Source organism: Phaenicophaeus curvirostris, chromosome Z (assembly GCF_032191515.1).
Source record: "Phaenicophaeus curvirostris isolate KB17595 chromosome Z, BPBGC_Pcur_1.0, whole genome shotgun sequence".
Taxonomy (NCBI): domain Eukaryota; kingdom Metazoa; phylum Chordata; class Aves; order Cuculiformes; family Cuculidae; genus Phaenicophaeus; species Phaenicophaeus curvirostris.
The window spans coordinates 25,892,311-25,916,857 of NC_091431.1; the positions used below are offsets into that span (position 1 = coordinate 25,892,311).

The following is a 24,547-nucleotide window of genomic DNA, read 5'->3' on the forward strand; positions in this document are numbered from 1 at the left end:
ATATAAATGCAATGGAGAAATGTAATGATTAGGCAACAGAATAAGCACTTATTCTGAAGCTGGTCTGAAAAGTCAATGGATAAGGAAATACCATGCCAAGTGTCCCCAAAAGAGTGGATTTAGGATAGTAATTAACTGGTGGTTGAGTAAAAATTACAAGATCAAAAAACAAATTACTGTTATTAACAGAAGTATTTGTTCTCATGTCAAGCTGTCTTCCTGCTTTTCTGTTTAACCTGATTCTGCCATGTGGTAAAAAAAATATTTCAAATACTTTATTAAGTGGGATTCTGTGACTTACTTCTGGTTTGGTTTTTTTTTAATATAATTGTCTCCTAAAATGGCAGTCATTTTTTGACCTCATCAACTTTAAATTTAACCTGCAAAAGCAAGAGAACTTAAAAAAACTGAATTTTTTTTCTGGATCTGAAACTGTAGGATCTGTGGGAGAATATTTCTTGTTGTAAATGTGTTAGCCCATATATTGAGCTGGCATATAACATGTCACTGCAGTTCTGTAGGTTAATGATCAGCAAATACCTTGATTTACATCTCTCCGCTGCTTTGAAAACAGGAGTTTACAGGGAGCTGTAAAATAATGTGGCATAGGGTTCTCAGACATGAAATAATTCTTTTCATTGCAATTTAAGTGTGATCTGTATGTACAGCATTTAATAACAAACAGTTAATTGTGGGGTTATGTGCTGAATACTACAACAGTAAGGTTGTTTGGTGTCTAGCCAGCACTTACTCTAGATACCTTTTAGCTGATAACTTCTTGCAGGCTTGAGCAATGTCGAGAGATTTCTCTGGAGCCTGGCATCCTTATAAACCATGAATAGGACCAAGATGTAAAGTGTGGTTTTAAAAAATATATTGGTCTTCTGATAACATTTTATATTGAATTGTGATAGCTCAGGATATCCTTCAAACATGGGGTTGTAGTTGGAGAAGATGAATGAAAAAAATAAAGCTACGTAACTTAGAAAAGGAAGAGAGAGGATATCTATTTGTCTTACAAGGTCCTCTCTGTTTCCAGTAGGTCAGCCTCATGCTGTAACATCATAGTTGACCCACTGCTAAAGTAGGATTAAACAGACTCAGTCAACTTTTATAATTAAATCTTCTTGGATATCTGGTTATATTTTATGTCTATGTACTTCAGATTTACTTTTCAGGCCCAGCCTCTCCAGAGCTGATGTTAGCAGGAATTTTGTTTTTCAGTCTTTTGGGTTTTGTTGTTGTTGGGCTCATTGGGTTTGCATTGTGGGTGTGGGTTTTGGTGGTGGGGGGGTTAATTATTATTTTTTAAATGAAGCAGTAGGTGTTGACAGACTTACAAGGCGAACATGATAAGAAAGTGGTTAATCACGTAGCATTCAGGCTTATGAATGAATCAAATACCTAAGTGCATGCTTCAATATTGTATTCTTTGCTGTGTAAAATTGCTGAGACCTTGAAGATTACACCCAGAGCACCACTGTTGCTGGAAGAGCTGTGGAGTTAAACTAACCAAACAAATGTAATGGTGGCAGTGGTGACCCAACAGCATGAAGTGCTCTCAGCTGATCAGCCCTCTAAATTAAAAAGTCATGAGTGTGATTTTCCCTTACAGCATTTTATTATCTTCATTTATTGGATAACACTGTTGCTGATCAGTCGTCATCTTCTATTTTCTATCTGTCATGCCTACCTTAATTGCTTAATTACTTTGTCAATGCATTTGGCATGTGCTCTTTCTCCAATAATAAAGTAGTATTGTGCATTGAGTTCACGCATGAGATGTGTAGCTTTGTGTGATTCGCACTTGGCACTTCGTTATTATGTGATGCCCTTTTTGCGGCTGATGCGTCTTCCTAGAGATGTCTCTGTCAATTGTAATTAATTAACCACTGATACAGGTTAGCTCCTCTTCCAGGTACTGGGTGGAATTGTACTGCTTGTCATATCGCTGTCTGCATAGTCAGGCCTGCTAGGCTTAGCCATTTAACCGATGTTCTAAGTCTACTTCAGGGGACCCCAGTTCTTCAAATAACAGAGTAGGCTGACTTCAGAAAATTGCTTCATTGGTATAATTCTGTAATTCTGTGGATTCTTTGTCCAGTGATATAAATCAAGAACAAAATTGGTAGAGGATCCTCAGCAAGAGATTAAGAAAAGTTAAAAGGAAAATTCAGCAGCATTAGAAATCCTGTTCTTGCTTTATCTCACCGTTAGATTCCTGGATATTTCTGATCTGAATTAGTTTCTACATCTAACAGCAACAGGCTTATACATCAATGGTAATATGCTGAAGTCAGCAGCTTCCTGAAGTGTCCTCTGGTTTGTAACTCAATCACGGGTTTTTATTCCTTAGTGCCTTGATACTTTCCTCACTTTCAAACTCTTCCTACTTAGGAAGATTATACAATAACTGTAATTCTTGATATTACTCTGTTTAGTCGGTGCTTTTAAAACTAGAAACCAAAGCAGCGTCCTGAAATCCAGTACTGTTTTTAAAAAAATTTAAAAACCAGACTTGTTGATAGAGTAAGGGAAATTTTGACAGATCATGTAGATATAAAGAAACCAAGGATTTTCTCTCTTGCAGAGCAAAAAGAATTATCTTCAATGTGTATATGGAAGGAGAAATCAAGAAACCACTACCATTCCCCAATAATCCCTGATGCACATATTTGTCAAAAATCCAGTGCTCTACACAGTTCTTACCTTTTACCTATGGATATGCTGAAATGTCTATGTGTGTACATTTGTGTGATGTAAAAGTGGAATCTTAACTTTTCTGCCTCCTCTAGGTTTTTTTCAGATATTGTTCTAGAATGCATAAAAAGCTCAGTAATGTACTGCAATCGAGTCAGTAATTCAGAGGTGCAGCTGTACCTCTGTACGATGATCCTGAAGGTCTTTTCCCACCTAGTGATTCTGTGCCCAGGGAGGTGGTGGAATCACCATCCCTGGAGGTATTTAAAAGTTGGGTGGATGAGATGCTCAGGGGCATGGTTTAGTGGTTGGTAGGAATGTTTGGACTCGATGATCCTGGAGGTCTTTTCCAACCTAGTGATTCTATGATTCTGTTTTCTTCCACCATAGTAAATAGAAGCTACGCACAGCTCTAAACTTCCTTGAACTAACCACTAATCTTTATATTTTCCCTCCCTTTTTTTTCCTTTTCTTTTTTTTTTTTAGTGGGCAGTTTGCTGTAGTGAAAAAATGCCGTGAGAAGAGCACTGGTCAGCAGTTTGCAGCAAAGTTCATCAAGAAACGGAGATCAAAATCCAGCCGGCGTGGAGTGAGCCGGGAAGATATCGAGCGAGAAGTTGGCATACTGAAAGAGATTCGACATCCTAATGTGATCACACTGCATGATGTTTATGAGAATAAAACAGATGTCATTCTTATCCTGGAACTGTAAGTAGATCCAGAGACATGAAGAAGAGTAACAGATTTTTTTTTTGTTTTAAGAGATTAGACACTTTCTCTGAGAATTGCGGTGATTTAATGAATTTTCCTTACTCCTATAGAAGAAGATAGATAATAGCCTGAGAATTCTTCACTCTTAAGTGAGAGCTGTAGCTTCATGATTTCTGCACATATTTTTCTCTGTAAAAGCACTACAAAGGTTAAAAAAGATCCAGCATATTTAGGATTGTTTTCCGCTTTTTACTGTAGTCAATGTTATGGATCCAGAGGAATAGCCTGGAGCTAAATAGACTGATTTGAAGATAAGAGCAGAGGAAAATAGAGATTCTAAGTTGAGGTTAGTTTAGCGAATTTTACTATGTATTACATTGGTGTAGAGTAGCATCACTGCATGCTTTTCCTCTTTTTTTAACTCACATAACAGAGAACAGAATTTTCCCACTTCTGTCCTGTTAAATGAAAACTGAACTTTACTTGTTTTAGTTCCCATTTTTCATCCAAGTTATTGCTAATGGATTGAGGTAAATATACCAACAGAAAATACTTCTGCATTGTTTCAAGTCTGGCTTCATGTTCCTCAAAGACTGCAAGTTTAGAACTTAAGCATTACTCACCTGTTACAGTTTGACAGTGTCTACCAGTGGGACGTGAATGTATTTACGTATTTTGTGTGCTTGATGCTGTGTTATTGCCATCTTTTCTCTGTATCAGTTAGATGTGTTTTAGAGTAAGTATTCCATGCTGCCCTAGAATCTTGGGCAGCACTTGTATCTTTTCCTTGGCTTTTCTTATGTAGGTTATGTCTTTGTGCTTACTAACTTTAGTAAACTGTATTTCCACTTACCTTATAAGGATACTTCATTGTTTCGTGCTTTCAGTAACTTATGTGTAGATTAACAGTATAGATTTAAAAAGAGAACTAAGAAGTTCCAAAAGCTACTAGGAAGTAGCTTTTGGAGTTTCATCTTTTCTGCATGATAGTGCTTCGTTGGGTTAGAACATACTTCTACGTTTCTACCCCAGTGTATGGTGGTTTACTCTAATACTTATAGTCTGGAGTTTTCTTTTCAGACCAGAAGTATACACTTGTATTAGTTTGTCAAATGTGGATAGTTTAAGCAAGCGTGGGGTTTTTTGAAAGCTAAATTTTCATCCTCTATGAAGTAAAACTTCTTTACATTCTTTGTTTTTTTTCATAACTCTTTAAAATGTGTCATGAATATAGAGCAAAATAGTGTGGTGCTTCTTCCTCTCCCCACTTAATAGTAGCTCTCACATTGTTCTGTCTATAACTGTACTGTCACTGTATCACTGCTTCTGCAGCGCTTTTTGCTCTGTATTCTGTCCAAATAAAATCAGGCCAGTGCCTAGACTTGAAAAATCTAGGGAAGACTCAGGAATCATGGGCAGTGGTAGGAGGAATTGAGCCCTTCTGTGCCTCCCAGTTTCTACATGGATAGGAGTTTTTTGGCAGCAAGGTCGCTTTGTGTGTCTGTGTGCACCCACTAAAAGTCAGGAATGGAAGCAGATATGGCTTCTGACAATGCATGTTAATACTTCATAAGCTTGAGTGTGAGGCTCAGCAAGTTATTTGCATTGTAGTTTGGCTAATTGTTTTGTCTAGTTAACAATCCCCATGCAGTTTCAGTTGTAGACTTTTTTTTTCACTTTTGCAAACTCCTATGTGAGTCTTGCAAGTTAAAGAAGTGCTATTTGGAATATCACAAAAGGAACACATGTATTTAGGTAAAAGGGTCAAAGAGGAAAAGGTGAGACATTAGTGAACTTCATAAAATTAATATACCAATTGCTGTAAAGTTTTGTAATTCTCAAAATAACTGATATTATGTAAAGCTATGGAAAAGGCAAAAGATTGTTATTTTAATTGCATACTTACACACTTATATATGTAATCCTTTTCTTCTAATGTTCTAATATTCACATTTTGCCTGAGGACAAGCTCCCATGACATTCTTTGTTCTTACAGAATAATTTCAAACAAACAGGAATAAAGCTGAAAGATTTTAAAATAACCTGTTTTATTGTCCTCAGAATCTGTCATAGATGATCATTTTCTCTTCTAGTTAGAACACAGCATTTTCCTGGAACTTGTATTCTTTTATGACTACAACATGAGACAGTATACCACATACTGACAGGATTTTGTGTAACCTGACTTTTCTAAAATCTAGAGAGAGACGAAAAACATTACAGCTATGCATGAGGAATTCATAATGAAACAGAAACCCAGGAGAAACACTGTGTTCGTATTAGGAAGCAAGCGTACTAACGTAAGCAGTGGTAAGGAAAAGTATCTCTGGTTTCTGTTCTTGGTAGAAGCTGCAGCCCACAGGTATCAAGCCTCTACAGTAGCCCTTTTGGTGGCTGCCAGATGTTAATGGGGACAGTGTCAGGGCAGCAGAGTCTTTTGCCTGTTCGCTATTGGTATTTATCTCCTGCTTCAGCAAGAGGCTTGCAGTATTGCATGTGGCCTCCTAAACTTTCTTCTGCATTGTCATTTCTCAGAGGTGAGCAACTGACTGTAGACGTTTTCTGTTCATTCCCTTGCAGCAAATATCATGTAAGCTAGCTAAGTATTCAAGGTGGTGATTTATATGCAAAAATATGTGAGCAGTTAGTTAATTATTGCAGTAGCAAGGTCCTCAGAACACTGAACACAAGGCAGAGCTGCATATCAAGAAGTTTATCTGCATAGGTTTTTAGAGGTTTTTCTCTCAACTACCTTAGGTAAAAAAACTGTCCAAAAAAAAAAATACTGTAAGTTTAATTTCTGAAAATTGTAAATAAAATGCTTCCTTAAAAGATTCAGCAATCACACACAAGCATGAATGAGAGATCTTTGAAGAGCCTTACTTGATTGCAGTCTCTTGGTATTTTTAGAGAAATCTGGCAAATTTTCATATTTCTATGCCTTACTTAGTGGCAAGTGTCTCCTTGATTTGGAAATAACTTTTGAGGTTTCCACTCTGTGGACTCTTTCATCATCTTGCAGGAAATGGTGTACATATTACAGATGAACTGGAAGACACTCATCTAACATAAAACTGTGATAGTTTATTTTATTATGTTTTTCTCATATCAAACAAATACTTGAATTATTCTGAATTTTATAGTACTTGTTTCTGTCTAGCTACAGCAACCAGTCTGTGTTATGTTAGCAATACTAACACTATTTTATCCATTATTTTATCAGACTTCACAGACTAGAAAATACAGATACCTCTGCTGGACTATGATAATTATTTTCTTTCCTCAAAGCACATTTTGTAGCTACTTGACTCCCCATTTGCTGGCCTTTGATGCATTATCTGTGTCTGTTCTATTTTGTTTTTCTTCTACTTTTTTATGTCTTTATTTAGACTGCGGACCTCCGAAGTATACTCAGTATTTGTTGCTTTGTAGAGCCTTGGTTATGGTTTCTTGGTGCAACTGCAAAAAGTAAATACCCTTATCCTAAATAATATAGTAGTTCCTTAGACTGGTGAAAAGTAATGGTCTTCCTGCCTTTTAAAATAGCTTGATAGCAATAACTGACCGTTCTATAGGAAGCTGTGAATGGAGTTAAGGTATTCATACTTTCTCTGCAAAAAACATGCCTTTATTTCTGAATTTGAAATCTTAATTAAAGAACGTTAGTTCTGTTAGCATAGTTCTGAGTGATGAATATCTGTTTCTACAAGGCAAAAAAAAAAGGAGAAGAAAGCTTTGAAAGTCTTAGCTCAGAAAGAGAGGAATGGCATAAACTTGCGTGTGATTGTGCATTAAATACTAGGTTATATGGGTTTTATAGAAGATAGTTCCTACAAACTGCCTTTAAAATTTAGTCCTGTGCATCCCAATGTCTCAGAGAGTTGCCATCTTATTGATACCTTCATAATATTAACCAGAGCAGAACAGAGTAAGGAGAGGATGGTATATCTGTGTATAAAAATTCTGATGATGTCATGAATTCCTCATTGAAAAGTAACTAAGAGCAAATAATAATGAACTCTTTTAAATTCCTCCTCTGCGTTATTGGGGCGTTAATTTGACTTGTTACGTGTATAATAGCTTGGCTTCCAGAGAAGCTTGAAGTCTGCAGAGATTTTCTTTAATTTTCAGTTGTCTTTTGATAGAAGTAGCTCTGAGGTTTTTGTTAATTTTACATACAAGTCGTAAGAAAGTTGTTCTCAAGTGGCCTTGTACTGAATTTTTAGAGGAGGGTTGAATCTTTGAGCTTAGTGGGATGTAAAGCAGAAAAACAACCTGCAATACTAATTTGTAGATGTTGTGCCACTTTTTGACTTAGAAATCCTGTATTGAAGGGCCGCAGATAGTCGCAGCAAGGATATGTAGACAGGTAACATTGAAGGCTTGGCAGGGCTGAAAAGAGCCAAAGCCAGTGTGGCTCTCTAATGAATTGAGGACGTATTGTAGGCAGAGCACTTAGCTTTTGGTCTCTGCAGTCCCTGACCAAAATGCATGACACTCCTGTGTGCTGAATCTCAATGCTCTTCATATGTTAGATTTGAATGTCTTAGGCAGAATCAAAACATTAACACACTCTGCTGGGCCAAAGTATAGGTAACCATGTCTGTTTTCCAGACTCCGGGCACTTAGGGAACAATGACAAAAACTGAAATACTAGCTATGTTTGAATGCAGGAAAGATCCACAGAAATGTTCAGGTCTCCCTCTTTGTGTCACTTAACTACTTGACCCTTAGTCCAGGATTTGGTGCTTATGGTTATGCTGACTGGCCATTCTGAGGCCAGTGCTTCTTGTTCAATATAATTGAAGAGCTTAGGCACACAGAAGACAGGATTTCATGACACTTGGTGTTTATAATAGAAGCTGAACAAATGAAAATTACAAGACATAGTGATGTTTTAGCAGGCATTGATTTTTCTGGTACCTAGATAAAGAAAAAACTTAAGTACGATGTTGTTCAGCAGTAGGTAACATAATGAGTGGTAGGTAACATAATGAGTCCTGTTCTCCTCTGTCAAAACATTTGGCACACTTTTTACTTCTGAGGAACAGGTTGGTAAAAGCACAGTTCATAAAGGCTGTGAAATGAAGTTCATGCAAAACTAAAAAACCCTTAACCTTAAATGAAACAGAAGTAACAATATTTCAATGAATAGAGAACTTCTGCTTCAAAACGTTACAAAGACTCATGCAAAAGACATTTGACCACAGAATCCTGAGAGAAAATGCTTCTTTTGCAAGTTGATGGAAGGAATTTTTTGAGAAGAATTCAGGTGATTTATCAAGTTGACTCTGCTTTAAAAATGGAATAAATTGGTTCTGGAATTCATTAACTTTACTAGTTTATATTGCTTTGAAATCTAAGCAAGGTAAATTAAAGCTTATAAGCCTCAATTAAAAAACTTACTAGCTGAAGTTTCTTCAAACAAGGGGTTTGGGCTTAGGTTTTGGAATTTGTTTGTGCATTTTTTTAACTTCATCAAAAATCCTTAGATAATCATTAATTATCATTTAGGTGCTATTACAGTAGGAGCAATGTGATCAGCATGGCATGTGACTGAGTTGTTACAAAGTGACCACATTTACTTTGAAGGTTAGTTGGTTTTAAGTTCCCTGGGTAGGTTCCCATAATTACTTCCTCTGAGATCTGGTGATCAGTTCTGTTTCATAGTTAAGAAGGCCTGATAACTTATGAAAGTACTATCCAGAAATTGTTTTTCAATGAGTGTCATATATTTTCCTGTCCAGAATGAGATACGTAAGTTGCAGATGCATCTGTCAGCCTTCCATCAGGAAGGCTGGGAGATGCTTTTACCACTATTGCATTTCATAAGAAAACGCATTTGACCTGCCAGAGTCAGCAGGAAGGTAGGGAATGAGCAGTCTTCTGAGGAGCATGAAAAGGAAGCTAAGAAACACAGCCTGTGTTACTGAGTTCCATGGGAATGCAGGTTGCAGCCACAGCTGCCCGTGGCTGGGCAAGTAATCACAGTGAGACTGCCTGGTCTGCATGGCGTGGCTGTGCTCCAGTTAACAGTCTCTTGCCAACTGCAGCAAATATCCACTTAGAAACACATGGAAACAAGTGCCATGTGATATGCAAGCCCTTATCCCAGTAACTGGAAGTGTGGAGAATTGCCAGCACTGTGTCACTATTGCAGTTTCTGTTCATCATCACGAAGTGCTGGACAGGTACCGATATTAGTCTGAAAGCCTTTTGCTACTTTTACCATGGGAAGCAAAGAGTGAGAGAATATGCATGCATATCCATTTGTAAGATGTTTCTGACCAGCTTCTGTAAAATAATGAACTTTTCATCTCTAGGAATTAGATTTTCTTGTCTCTACAACAAAAAAAAAAAGATTATTAAAATGACCCCTCTTCCTTCCAGTCTGTAGATCTTATACTTAATGGCACTTCATTGCAGTAATTGCTTTCATGCAGAAAATATTACCACACAAATAATACCCGAAACAATAGTCTCATTGTCATCTAGGCAGATCAGTGAAAGCTCCAAGAACTCATTAAAATACACTTTTCATGCAATTTACATTATAATAGTGCAGATTAAGTCTCTTGAAAAGTAGACATGATGAAGAAGTCAAATGTATTTCCAGAAATTTGGCCGTACTGTTCAGCTGTTTGTTATGGGTTAATCCTATTGGTTTGCATAATCAGAATTTTAAATAATGAACAAATTGGTTTTCTCCCTACAGAAAGGCAACATAAATTAGGGTGTACTTTCTGAATTTCTTTTAAATCAATACAATGTAAAATACAGGGGATAATATGACCAGCTTTGCAGTATATAAGACATTTCTAGGTAATAATGCTACTTTTTTAAGCAGTAAAAAAGTTTGCCACAGTAGGTAGTCTCTGTCCTTAAACTGAAAGATCGGTTGGTTTATAAGAATAGCAGGTTTCCTATTCACTTCACTTCAGTATCTGCTTTTCTGTTGAGAATTATCATCATTCCTGACAAACTGCTGACTGAGCTGAGAAAATGGTCGTCTTCATTTCTTCCTCACCCTCAAATGAAAAAATCTAGATCTGCTTACCTTCCTCACTTCTCTTCTTTCTGCCTGTGTGGCTAAAACACTTGCTGGAAATAGTCTTATGGGCAGTAGTGGCTTTTTATTGTAGGAAAAGTGTGGTAAAACATACATGCTGAATAGAATATATTTTCAAGGAGTTGAATGCTTTGAGGGGTTTAGAAACTGAATAGAAGGGCATCTACCCGTAACTATTTCAAAGTAGGCTTTAAAATTTTATATTTTTCAATTGTAGGGGGACAGAATCTGATGTTTTAGTGGTAGTATGAGCAAATTGATCATTTATTTTCTAAACATCCCATTACATTAGTATGTTTTGAGTACACTTACCTCACATTTAATTTTGTTATTTTAAATGTATGCATACAGAGAATAGGTGGGGTTTACTTAACTTAAATTTAGATACAGCTAACCATGTGTGTTTGTTTTTCAAATCTTTTTTTGTTTGAAAATAAGAGTCTTTATTGTATTATTTTCAGCAGGAGAGGGGGGTAGTTAGTAACTATTTTGGGTATTGAATTAAGTAGCTTTCATCTTATTTGATATTGACAACCTTTAAAGCATCTGGATCCTTTTCAAGACTGGTTTGAGAATAGCTATACTAAAAGGAAACTGTTGATTAATTATGCTCATCAGTTAATTTTGCTTCTACTCTTCAAGTGTTGCAGGTGGAGAGCTCTTCGACTTCTTAGCTGAGAAAGAATCTCTCACAGAGGAGGAAGCCACAGAGTTTCTCAAACAGATACTTAATGGTGTTCAGTATCTCCACTCTCTGCAAATTGCCCACTTTGATCTTAAGGTGTGTTGAGCAGATAAAAACTTCAATCCGTTGAAGTACTTTGTAACATCAGCTGCAAGTCTGCCATGAAGCAGATCTAGGTCATAGTTTCGTTTTGCAAGCTTATGTAGACAGGGCAAAGCTTAGCCACTGAAAAGAAGATATTGAACCATGGTGCTCATCCATTTTTAATTTAAAAATCTTCATGGAGAATGGCAACTTCTGACAAAATTACACCATTCTGAGGAAGCAATCTTGAAGTGAATATTACAATTGTGGTCTTAGCAAGGGTGAATGGGATCTGAACGAAACATTCTGAGCAGGATGCCTTTTATCACCTTTTTTTTTTTGCTGTTCTTAAATTTTATGTTTCTATGAACATTCCTTATAGATACTAAATTGAAAATTTATAGAGTCAAGTACAAAGATTCTTGTGGAGCAGACAGCAGATAATTTCCTCTTCTTTTTTTTTTTTTTTTTTGGCTTTTGAGGCTTTTTTGTTTGTTTTTAGAAAAACCGTTACTTGCATCATTGTGGGGATTAAAGGAGAGCATTTGTATCTAAACTCAGTTATTACTTTTTTCATGTTTTGATTTCAGAATATTTTCCTCTGTAAGATTTTTTTTTCAGGGGCAGGCAACTGAACATTTCCTGAAGTCTGTGGAGGTCAGCAGCTGTGTCTATGACAGAAAAAGGAGTCATAATTATTACATTGCAGTGCATTACTGAAATGGGTGCTGTGGTAGGAAAGGGAATGGTTTTCAGGATAAGCATAGCTTTTCCAGTCTCATCCTCGTTACCTTCTCTAATATATTTGGTGTTTGTATTACAGTCAGCAGGAGAAAAGAATTGTGAATCCAGTACAAAATACATTTCTGACAATATGAAATGTAATTTTTTGCCAATGTGCTTGTAATCAAACAAAGTATCCATACACCATATACCAAGAATATATGAGAGTATGCAGCAAGAATTAAAGTACGCAGAACAATAAAAGTATGCAATAGAAAAGTAGAGACGGTAGGGAAAAAATTACATTTGCACACAATCAGCCCCCCTAATTAGGGAAAAGAGGTGAAAGAAGGGTGATCGTGAAGAGTTGTCCTTAGTGACACCAGAAATCCTTACCAATGTGAGCAGGAGGGATTAGATCCTAAAGATACCTTCTGACCCAAACCATTCTATGAGTCTTTGTTTCTGCAGGACGTAGTATCTTGCAAGCTCCCAGCACTGCTCAAATTACTGTAGCACAAGGGCTGTGTTTTTTACTAAAGACAAAGTATTTCACTTAGGATCAGGCCACATGAAAACTGCATCTATTATATCTACAAGAGGTAAAGTCTTGGCCCTGTGGAAATCATAGCACTGTGTCATCACTGTGAAATCCTAATTTACTGTAGTTAATATTTAGGAGATGTTAGATCATAATGGGAAAAGATGGGATTTTTCTGCTGGAGACACAGTTCAGGAGGCTGAAGGAAGTAAAGGGGAATGTTCAGTGCTGAAGAATGCTGATGTCAGACATTTTCTACCTATGTATAATATCTGTTTCTCTCCCCCATCCTCCTCCTCAAAGCCGGAAAACATAATGTTATTGGACAGAAATGTACCAAAGCCTCGGATCAAGATTATTGACTTTGGTTTAGCACACAAAATTGACTTCGGAAATGAATTCAAAAATATCTTTGGAACACCAGAATTTGTTGGTGAGAAAACTGTTGTTTCTTCAAACTATTCTTTCTCAGACTGTGAAACAATGTTTGGTTTGGCCAAATTGCAGAGTATATAATTTGTGTGTGATTCATGACATTTTGAAAATTAAATAAGCTATTTGTAGCATTTGGTTCCAACTTAGACTTGTATTAAGGTGGTTTTATCTGTCAGCATCTTAGCTTATTATCTCTGACATATGTAGGCTCAGAGTGACATAGAATTGTTCTTTTGACTAGGTACTTTTTGCTTTTTTCTTTAGCTCCTGAAATAGTAAATTATGAGCCTCTTGGTCTTGAAGCAGATATGTGGTAAGTTATTGGATTTTGCTTGAAATACGTCTCTTTTGGTTATTCTTATGTTCTAACCTTTTTTTTTCTCTCCCCCTCCATCTCTTTCTCTTCTCTCGCCCTCATCCTTTTGTATTTCTCTCCATTCACTCCAGGAGCATTGGTGTAATAACTTATATTCTGTAAGTATCAAAATCCATGAGTATTTCTTGTAAATACTGGATTTTTTCACATTCTGATTCTATACTCTAGGTTTTTGGTGGTGTCTATACAAGTAATTTGGATTGCACGTCATTATTCAAGTTAAATGATCATTAAAGCAATAGTGTAGTTATTGAAAGAATGGCTGTTGATCAGAATTGAGATAGCATGGGAAGCTGTCTTCAAATCTGTAGGTCATTTTCCTCAGTGGCTTTATTTTAATCAATATTGTCTGAAATTACTTCAAAGCCTTTTGCCCTGGTAAATCACATCTTCCTGAAAACATGTTTGCAGTCTCAAAGCAAAAAGGATAAAATGTTCACTTTTTGCTGTTGTTTGATCTCAGGGAGTTGAAACAGAAATGTTACCAACATTGTGTTCTGACTTTCTTGCAGTCTAAGTGGTGCATCACCATTTCTTGGAGAAACCAAACAGGAAACATTAGCAAATGTATCTGCTGTGAATTATGAATTTGAAGAGGAGTTCTTCAGTAATACCAGTGCACTAGCTAAAGATTTTATACGAAGACTTCTAGTCAAGGATCCAAAGTGAGTTGCTTCTCTTGTGTATGCAGCTTATCTCTGTTATTTCAAATTATATTATATGAAATGTGAGTTTAATAAACATATACCAGTATGTATTTTTTAGTATCTGAAACAGTTCTATCTTTTACTCTTTTAAAGGAAAAGAATGACTATTGAAGATAGTTTGCTGCATCCTTGGATCAAGGTTAGTCTGTAGTTGATTCTCCTTTGTGTTTTGAGTAGTTCTTAATTTTATACTTTGCTTTCACTTTTCAAGATCCTCAGCAAGGAAAATTGGCATAATTTTTCAATATAACTTACTGTTTTGAAAAGCTGTCTGTATGAAGACTGAAATATCCAGAATGTGGACTTCACTATCACTTGAGATTAAAAGTGTGCTCAGGCAGATAAGCTAATCATCAGGGAGCATTGCATTGAAAAAGATACTTCCTCTGAATCCAGTCCAATTTCCTCTCACTTTTTCATCTTCTTATCTCCTTATTTAGATTGGCAAAAAAAGGGTTATCACTCTTCTGTCCTTCCTGTTCAGACTGAAGAAAACAGTTGATGCAGGGTGGTGATCCACCACTTCTTTTAATGTTCATTTTGGATTGAGCTGTTGTGGTCCAACTAGGCTGAGGGGAGAAAACGAGACTGTTATTCTTGTTAAAGTGTATAGTAATACCTGCTATGTAATTTTCTAAATTCCACATTGCATTGTGATTCTGAGTAGTAAACCTCTTCAGTGCTATTGATTTCTCAGGTCTTGGGGATGCATAGTGGGCATTTGACCCCATTCCACTTTGCAGAGAACCAGTTAGAGTATTTATCCCTGCCACAGCTACTCCAGTTCACAGTTCAGCGTCCTAGGGCAGACATTTCTACAACAGTAAGCCAAACTACATATTTGACTGTTCTTTACTGATTTTGTGGTGGGTAATCTTATAGAGCTGAAACATATTGAAATGATATTTTAAACGGCTGAAGCAAGCATTGTCTGAGTTTGTCTCTCAGGGACTAAGGTCTCTATTCCTGCAACTAGACATGTTGTTTTATACCCTCTTTATGTTCTTTGTATCGTAACTTTCTGGGCATTCTCTGCCCACCCTACTCGTCATATCCTTTTTTCTGCCTTCTCATCACTACTTTACCTGCCTTTCTTTGTAAAAATGTCTTTAAGTATAGATCATACAATGCAAGGTTTGGTAAGCTCCACTGGTAACTGATAACTGGTGCTTAGTATTAACCTATAAGAAAGTTCAAAGGGTTCAGCCTTAGAGATTGTTACACAGGTAGGAGGGATGTGGTATTTTAGGGAGCCAGCAGAATGCAGCTGATTACACTGCGACTGGAACAAAGTTTTAACTGCATTTCAAATCAGCCAGGAAATTTTCCCAGAAGACAAGATTTATCTAGTAGGTGATATCCATTGCCTCCACCACAGAGGGAGGTGGAAGATAAAGCTGAACATTCTGTTGACTGTTGACTTTTTTGTTTAAAGTGAAAAAACCAGATTTTAGTGTTGGATGAACTATTCTTAGGTCTGGGTTTCCTTTAGGGCATTTTTTCATTAAACTCCATCTACATGCTCCACTAGGCTATGGGTATTAAAATTATGTATTTACAATAACTTCATTATTACAATATGATTACAGTATTATTGTAATGGAAGTGGAAGTCATCCCTGAAGAACAGTCAGATATACAAGAAAGTGCTTTATGAAAGTTCTGGTTGTAATTGTGGGATATTTTAAAACAGCTTTGTTTTCCTTTTGCACAAAGCCTAAAGACACCCAGCAAGCACTTAGCAGAAAAGCCTCTGCAGTGAATATGGAGAAGTTCAAAAAGTTTGCAGCACGACGAAAATGGAAAGTAAGTCATTCAGTAAGTCTTCAGGTGTTGGTGGCATACAAATAGAGTAGTGTTAACTGCTGCAGGGAAACATCAGTACCTTTAAGAGTGAAAAAGAAGAAAGAGGAAACACATTCCTCTGTTATTTGGAATAAATGAGGTGCTTGAATATGTTGGTATGGGAGAATACTTCTTTCTTAATGTTATGCATATAAATGCTTGTGTGTGGATTGTTTGTTTTATGCATCTAGCTGTATGCTATTATCATCTGTCTGGGTAACATTTATGGAGGAGAGGTACATGTTTTTGTGAAAGTAATCCCAGTAAATCAAAAGAGGGCCTAACAGAATTAGTTATTCCAGCCAACATGATGCCAACACTTAGAGCAGGAATTTAAAACCGGTCTCTTTTGCAAAACCTTTTTGGTGTGAGTCTGCCAACCTGTTTAAAAGTTTGCATTATATAATCTTACCAGAAGTGGGGCAAGGTATTAGCTGAAAGAATTGATCTGTGCAAGGAGCAGTTCATCAAGGTCCTGTCCTTCTTCAGTGTGCACATTGGGGAATTCATGCTGATAATAAGCAAGGGCAGAACTTGTATGAAAAGTCTGTTTATCATGAAAACAGATGAAATGTGAGACAACTGAAGTTGCTAAGTGTTGGAAAGGGAGGTTTATTCACGGTCACAGACACCAAGAAATAGCACAGTTTTGCTAAGCTATGGACCAAAGTCACAATCTAGCTATGCAGGGGTTTTTTTGCTGGAGTTAGTGCCTGTGTTAAGTGAACTGCTTTGTTGTTTGTAAAATTTAAGTACTGGTCTGCTGCCCTCAAATGAAATGGTGGGTCTCAGAATATCCTAAACTGTTTTGTAATACAGCATTTAAAGGACTGCTGTTAGCTAATTTACGCTCAATTTAGGTTTTCTGTGTGTGCCTACTTTACAATATATACATTTAAATATTTTCACAACAAGAGGATGTGATACAAATCTAGTTTGCTTTGTATTTGAAAAGCTTGTTAAAGTAGTAGGAATCCAGAAATATTATGTAGTTTTGCTTAGAGCATATGAATAGCCTATTTGGATTATAAACATCAGAAGAAATCGGAAGTTCAAATGCAATATAAAAAAGAGGTGAGGGTGTGGAAGACAGACACCTGTTTGTTTGTCTAATACGATAGTATTCCTTTATAATCTCTGCAGTAGCATCTTATTACAAATATTCTGTTTTGATTTTTCTTTTTACATATAGCTTTTTTCTTCTTATTTTTAAAAAGCAATCAGTGCGTTTAATATCCTTGTGCCAAAGATTATCAAGATCTTTCTTGTCCAGAAGTAATATGAGTGTCACTAGGAGTGATGATACTCTGGTAAGTGTGTACTTATATGCTTAGAATGCTTTACTGCCTCTGCAATGCAACATTTTCTGAAATGATTCTAACAGAAATATTGGGCTGTTGAAAATGTGCATGATTTAATTAATCTTTTATGTAGGATTAAATAGATTTTAAGGCTACATTGGTCAGTTATCCATAGTCTGATCTTCTGCATGACACAGACCTTGAAATTTATTAATTACCATGGTGAAGCTGATTGCTAGTGCCAGAAATTCATCTGCCTTTGCTTAGAAGCTTGATTCAGCAGTATTTTTTTTGTACTGTAGCAATTATAATGTCAAAAAGTTACATCTGAATTTTTCATGGCATTGTGTAAAGTAAAATAATACTGCTTTTTTTTTTAACAGAATACTCAAAATCATTGAGACTCTCTTAGATCTAATGAATGATAGACAGCAGTATCACAAGAAATATTTATTTAAGTAGGAAATTTTAAAGTTGGCCAGTATTCACTTTGTGGTATTATATCCATCTGCTAGATTTTAGTTGTCAAGAACAATTGCTGTATGCTTTCCAGTTATAAATTCTTGTAAATGCAAAAGCGTTCTTGTTTAGCTTGCTCTCCAGGTTTTAGTACACAACCCAAATTCCCTGTGATCTTCAAAGTATGTATGTTAATTTATTTAGAGCTGGGTAACCTCATCTTTTCTATGCTTTAATAGGATCAAACTTCCAAAATTCTACAAAGCCATTATCCTTATTATCTTCCTTGTGTCCCTCCTGTGCAACTCTGCACATTTCCACTTTTCCTTCTCTTATCTTTCTACTTCCACACTTTTTGTTCTCTCAGTCTTTCCCTGCCTTCCCTGCCTCAGCTATCAGTATGCCTTTTAACTCTGGGTCAGCATTTCACACCTGTGTTGCAGCAGAAAGGATTGTAGCCTAATGTTAGTGTTCTAAAAAATCTGAAGCCCCAGGAGGAAGGAGGTAAGAGTAATCCAGATATTAGACTCAGTGAATTTCATTTTTATGACATTTTAGTGCATGGGAGAAAAGTACTTACATCTGCAGAGGAATCTAGGCACATTACTAATGTTCTAGATTTTTAACTGGTCCATTTGAATAGATGAAAGCTTGGTCCAAATTACTTCATGTTGTATTCTGGGATGGCGTGAAACTTGATACTCCAGTTTCTATATATGTACCTCTTGGTTTCTTAATTGTTCACATATATGCATGGAATTTGTTTAATTTCATGAGAATATTGCATCTATTGTAAATTGTAGAAGGAAAAGGAAAATACCCCTAATGAAATAAACCTGTTTGGAATCTCACTGGGTAATAGGTTCATGAGTGAAGAAGAGAGAAACATATTATGTTAGAAAAAGTGTAGGGGTTTTTGGTGTGGGTTTTCAAATAACATGTGTACATGTTAGCTGTATGCTTCTTGAGGGATTACAACTTGCAGCTGAAGCACTCCGAAAGACTTTGAAAATTTTACTTTTCAGTTTTTTTAGATGTCTTGGCAGCTGTTGAGTAGGTATTTTTTTCCTTGAAACTAACAATTTTTCTTCTTTTTCATTTAATTACAAGGATGAGGAAGATTCTTTTGTGATGAAAGCTATTATTCATGCCATCAATGATGACAATGTTCCTGGATTACAGCATCTTCTGGGATCTCTGGCAAATTACGATGTCAATCAACCCAACAAGGTAGTGTGGGTCTGCATTGAGGTGCATGGGGAACTAGCTATCACGCAGTTGAACAGAGCAATGTGATTGTAAAATAGAAATAGAACATCTGAAATGAAAAGACAAATGGGTGAGAAGTAACTCTGCCTTTTTTTAGGGGAGATGTTAATGTGTTCTGTGTTCAGTTTTCTCAGACTATCTGAAAATGGAGCCCAACATGGGATTTTTGTGCTAGGCCTTTGAAAAAGTATTCATCAGTTCTATTGTCAAGAGTGGTGGTATATCAGATATCATCCTTTGCTCTTGTTTGCAGTTGTTTCTTGTAGCAGATGAAGATGGCAGGATATGTAGAAATAGTCAGACTGTCAAAACTGACTTTGCAAAGTACTGTTAGATACTGCAGAAGCTGGTTACATGAATGTAATGTTAGATTGTGTTTCTTATTTTTGGCAACAGAAAGACTTACCTACTGCAGTATTTTAGTGTACTGCTGCTGTATTTACAGGAGTATGGGAACTGAGACTAAAAGACCAAAGTTTTGTTACTGGCTCTGCTGTCTAACCATGGATAGATCATGTCTGCTTTAATTTTCACTATTTTTTGAATGGTTATACTGACCTTTATTGTGAAATACTTCGAGAAATATTAAGAGCACTATAAAAGTAAAGCATCTCCTATTTTACTGTGAGAAGTTCTTGAAGCTTTCAAGAAATCACTAGGTTTTTTCTGTTTTGATGACACATTCCTTTTTAACTTTCTGATATGTTGCTGGTGGCTTCTGTCTTTGAGGTGATATGGCAAACATTTTAGGTAATCTGGCTTAAAATGTAGATAGAAAGATGTAGCAAAAGGGGAACATGCTTGCCAAACTGGGCTAATTTGAAAAGCATGTCTTTCATATGTGGTGTATTGTTTGTAAACATGAATTCCTCCTAAAAATATGGAAAATAGCTTTGCAATAAATTTTTGAACAGAGATTATTTTCTATGTAGCATCCCTGGAGGTTTAATTAGAAACTGAAAATCCACAGACGCCATTCAGTGCCTGCCTTCTGTTACACTCTCTTTTCGTAATCCTCCAAAAATTAAATGTGTCATTCTTGCTTATATTTCATTGTTAGCATGGAACACCTCCGCTACTGATTGCTGCTGGCTGTGGAAACATTCAGATACTTCAGTTGCTTTTAAAGCGTGGATCCCGTATCGATGTTCAAGATAAGGTCAGGATTCTGTTTTATCACTGTTCTGTATAAGGTGTTCGGTACAGTTAACAGAGGACAAGCAGTTCACACCAAGTTGTACTGAAAATGAAGAAATCTGGGCCACAGGGTGTTTTCCGTCTCCCACAGCAAAAAGGTTAAAAAAAAAAAAAGATAAAATTGAAATCTTTCATAATTTCATTTATTACTAGTGCATATCCTCTGATTTTGATCACTTCATTAACTAAGTAATTTGAGTCATGCTGATTTTGAAATCTAACTCATGCTTACAGAATTGCCTCAATTAGGTCATATTAGTGATTGCCCTGAAACACAGTGGTGAACTTTATTGCTGAATGATAAATGCACATTTTGGCAACAGGGAATATCACAATGAAAGCTCATATGTCATGGAGGGTATGCTTTGCAACAAGGTATTTTCAAAATGTATTATAACATCTGGGTTTCATTTAAAGGAAACTTGAAGTGCTGTCAGCTTCACTATCTAATAGATGGTAAAGTAAGCAGCAGAAAGGTTTTTATCTCATGACTATTCTTTAAAAAACTTCCTTAAAAAGAGGAAGAGGATTATCCTTACAAACAGTTAAGGGTCCTGTTAATCATTCTTGCATAAAGGGGTTTTTGTTGTCAGTGTTGGTATGTGGGATTGTTGAACAATGTTCATGCAAGCTTGAATAGCTGTTCAATATATCTGTGTATGTCTAAGTCCATGCATATTTCAGTTGAAAATTTAGAATTAGGATTCTAAATAGATCAATAACATCTGTAATTAAATATTTTTGACAGGCTGGGTCTAATGCGATCTATTGGGCTTCTCGACATGGTCATGTAGAAACACTGAAATTTCTCAGTGATAATAAATGTCCTTTGGATGTTAAGGATAAGGTAAGAAAAAATTATTTTCCTTAATAACTTTGTGTTAGTGAAGAAAGAGGCCTTTCAATTGGAGTGATTTTCAGCTGTTCCGTAATTCCAAGAATCTCCTGGCTTTTTTAGCATGGTTTTATAAGTTGACATATAGGGCTCTGATAGCACTCCTTTAAAGTAGCTGGATGTACTCATTATTTTCCTGGCAAGTGATAACCAAATGTGCATATTAAATGTGGTGAGTACATGGTGGGTAGGTGGGGAAAGTACAATCCTAAATTAATTTTCACTTGAAGACTGGATTTCTCATTGGAACTCAGGATAAAATCGTGATTCTGTTTTTCATTCCTCTTGATTGAAAATCGCTTTTGTATGACAAGTGAATTTGACTGCAATTAAGTTGAATATAATGAAGCCTAACAATTTGAAGCTGATAAGCGCTTACCTTGTCTCCTGCAGTTTTACTTGAGCAACATGTGTCCTAGAAACTAGTCGCTGTTAAAGTCTTCAGTAGAGAGGCAATTATACTTGTAAAACATGGCTTGCTTTGTTGAGGAAACTAGTGCAAGGCAAGGCACATGAGCAAAATTATTGTTCAAGTCTCTATAGGGCTACCAAGAAAGAGGTAACTCTTAATAAAAGTACCGTGTCTTTTAATAAAAATACTATTGTCTATTTCATGTAACTTCCAACAAAAATTTTCCAATAGTTACATGTAAGAATCAAAATATGCCAGGATATACTGAAGTGTTAGGCCAACCCCTTATATGTATATACATGGTGGAGGGAGGGCATATGGAAAAAGTGTGAATAGAAATAGGATGTCTGTTCTAACACCAATTGCACAGGCATCTGCTGACTCATACTGCCCAGAAATCCCATTGTGGCTGTGACCTTGACCAAATAAATTCTGGAAAAGGAAGAGCTTTTGAAGAAATAGCGTGTCAAGCAGTATAGTATCTGCCATGTACAACTACAGTTTGTAATCAAGAGATCTGTGCTGTACACAGCTGTGCCACTGAGTTACAGCAGTGGAGGAGTACTCCATGTAGCTTACAGGCATTCAGGGTGTACATAGAATCATAAATTAATAGGTTGGAAAGGACCCACTGGATCATTGAGTCCAACCATTCCCATCAATCACTAAACCATGCCCCTCAGCACCTCATCCACCCGTATTTTAAACACCTCCAGGAAAGGTGACTCAACCACCTCCCTGGGCAGCCTGTTCCAGTGCCCAGTGACCCTTTCCGTGAAATATTTTTTCCTGATGTCAAGCCTGAACCTCCCCTGGTGGAGCTTGAGGCCATTCCCTCTTGTCCTGTCCCTTGTCACTTGGGAGAAGAGGCCAGCCTCCTGCTCTCCATAACCTTCGTTCAGGTAGTTGGTGGTGTGACGTCTAGGAGTCATGAAATGTCTAGGAATGACATGAAATTACAGCAGCATGTTCTGTAATTGCAGTCTGGGGAGACCGCTCTCCATGTTGCAGCTCGGTATGGGCATGTGGATGTGGTTCAATTTCTCTGTAGCATTGGATCCAATCCGAACTTTCAAGATAAGGTGAGTGATAGAAACTCTCCGTTTTCCTTAAATAAGGCTTTAGTATGAGTGGTCAATACTCCTAGGCTTACCTTGCAGCCTCTGGCATGTTTGCATTTGAAAAAACTAACAGAATTATGGAGGTTTCAATACCTCTTACTAGATGAAGGCTGTTCAAAAAACAGTGTGCAGGAATCAGTTACGATTATAAAACACAAGCTCTCTCAAAAATGAAAGACTAAAACCAGAGAAACTCACCATCATGAAGTTATGGGCGGTGATGCGTGCTCTGTGAGTTCAGCTAAAAGTTTTCATTCGATTTTTGTCTTGACTTCAGCTTATTTTGAGCCATTATGGGACCTCTCTGAAGTGTGAAGCACTCAGTTTTGAAAATGATAGGAGGGCTCAAGAGGACTTCTTTAAAGCTCTGAATTCTCATGAGAAAACATGAAAGAAAAAGCTTAATGGAAAAAGACATGCATTTGACCAAATTTAACTGTATATTGGAGTTCCGTAAGTCTCCCTAAGTGCTGCATCCTCTAGGACTATCTTTATATTGTTCAAGTAGCAGCAGGCCAAGGGACCGTAGGACCTGCTTTTTGACTATTTATTTTTTCTCAGATTTTTAGAGAAATGTTGACTAGAGCCAAGTTCTATTAATACTTAAGCACTGATTATCTCCTTATTGATATTTGCTAGGTACAGAAAGGATATTTTATTTCTTAAAATTTGACAAAATGACTGTTCTGGTGTGTTTTAATCCTTGGTTTTCAGTGGGCCACTTTCAATAGCATATTTTTGAAAAACTAAATCTAGTTTCTTAAAGATGTTCTCCATAACTGTTACGAAGTACAAGGAGATTGAAGGACAATATTTTGAAGCTTCTTAGGTTCAGGCAAAAAGCAAATTATAACTTCAGTCACAACTGAACTCACAGTGCCCACAGTTTCAAAGACTTGTTGTGATGCATAAAACTCTGGTTACTACATACCCAAGTCACTGCCTAAGCTCCTGAATCATTAGGATGTGCTCCTTGAACATGGTAAACAGAGTAATCTGCCTCAAACTGCAAGTCTAGTGGGGCTTGCATGTCCTTGGTGAGCAGTCTGTTCTAAAGTGTGGGTTAGCCCCTTAGCACACAGGATGTAGCAGTTGCTTATGAATGAGCATCAGTTTTCAAGTGAGAGAACCAGGGTGGTTAGCTTCGGGAGCATGGAAATGTCTAAGCTAAGATTGCTGACATGCAAGATGTTGTCAGTAAATAGAATCCAGGTAATAATGAAAATCTAGTGCATTACCATAATCACTTAGTATGTCAACAGGAGTTATTCTTGCTTTGAGAATGTAAGCATTAGAAATTATATCATCTTTTTATCGACTGTCTTTTATCTTTCATGTTGTCTTCCTGTCTTTTTAAGTTAAGCTGGGGATTTTTTCCTCTTAACATTTGGTTCAGCTGTGTTTGTGTTGTTTTTTCCATTATTTTCCATATTTATAGGAAGAAGAAACCCCACTGCATTGTGCTGCTTGGCACGGCTACTACTCTGTTGCCAAAGCACTCTGTGAAGCAGGTTGTAATGTGAACATTAAAAACAAAGAAGGGGAGACTCCACTGCTGACAGCATCTGCTCGAGGTTACCATGATATTGTGGAATGCTTGGCAGAACATGGGGCTGACCTTGATGCAACAGACAAGGTTAGTTTGAGTTGCTTTTCGTCAGGAATTATGTTCAGAGATCACAGATGTCAGCTGTGTTTCTGCATTGCTTCATTTGAATGCTGAAAGCCAGATTGTTTCTATGACATGGGTTTTACAGGCAGTTCACACAGAGACTGTTGATGACTGCAACAGTCTTTCAAGTTGCCCATTGGTTATTTTTCACCAACTGAGTTTTTGCTAATTCATTATCACCTTATTAGTATCACTTTACGAGTAACACTGTGAAAAATGGCAGGAACATTGGGTTCCATAAGTGGCAATAAACTATTAACTTAAAAGAAAAAGGGTGGAATTTCTGTTAGTCTGTGATTCCTATAAATCATACTTATTTCCAATAAGTTAAATTCTGACTGTTTAA

The 24,547-nt window shown here is 36.7% G+C and overlaps 1 protein-coding gene across 1 annotated transcript in view; it reads left to right on the forward strand.

The window, feature by feature from the left end:
* The window catches only part of DAPK1 (death associated protein kinase 1), a 95,474-nt gene that overhangs the window by 43,546 nt on the left and 27,381 nt on the right, over positions 1–24,547 (forward strand). The window contains exons 2-15 of the mRNA XM_069881224.1: positions 3,187–3,408; positions 11,123–11,261; positions 12,817–12,946; positions 13,213–13,261; positions 13,396–13,422; positions 13,837–13,989; positions 14,125–14,170; positions 15,747–15,836; positions 17,093–17,185; positions 18,746–18,865; positions 19,965–20,063; positions 20,850–20,948; positions 22,392–22,490; positions 23,968–24,165. Coding sequence (XP_069737325.1) covers positions 3,187–3,408; positions 11,123–11,261; positions 12,817–12,946; positions 13,213–13,261; positions 13,396–13,422; positions 13,837–13,989; positions 14,125–14,170; positions 15,747–15,836; positions 17,093–17,185; positions 18,746–18,865; positions 19,965–20,063; positions 20,850–20,948; positions 22,392–22,490; positions 23,968–24,165 — 1,564 coding nt within the window. The remainder of the gene's footprint in view (positions 1–3,186; positions 3,409–11,122; positions 11,262–12,816; positions 12,947–13,212; positions 13,262–13,395; positions 13,423–13,836; positions 13,990–14,124; positions 14,171–15,746; positions 15,837–17,092; positions 17,186–18,745; positions 18,866–19,964; positions 20,064–20,849; positions 20,949–22,391; positions 22,491–23,967; positions 24,166–24,547) is intronic.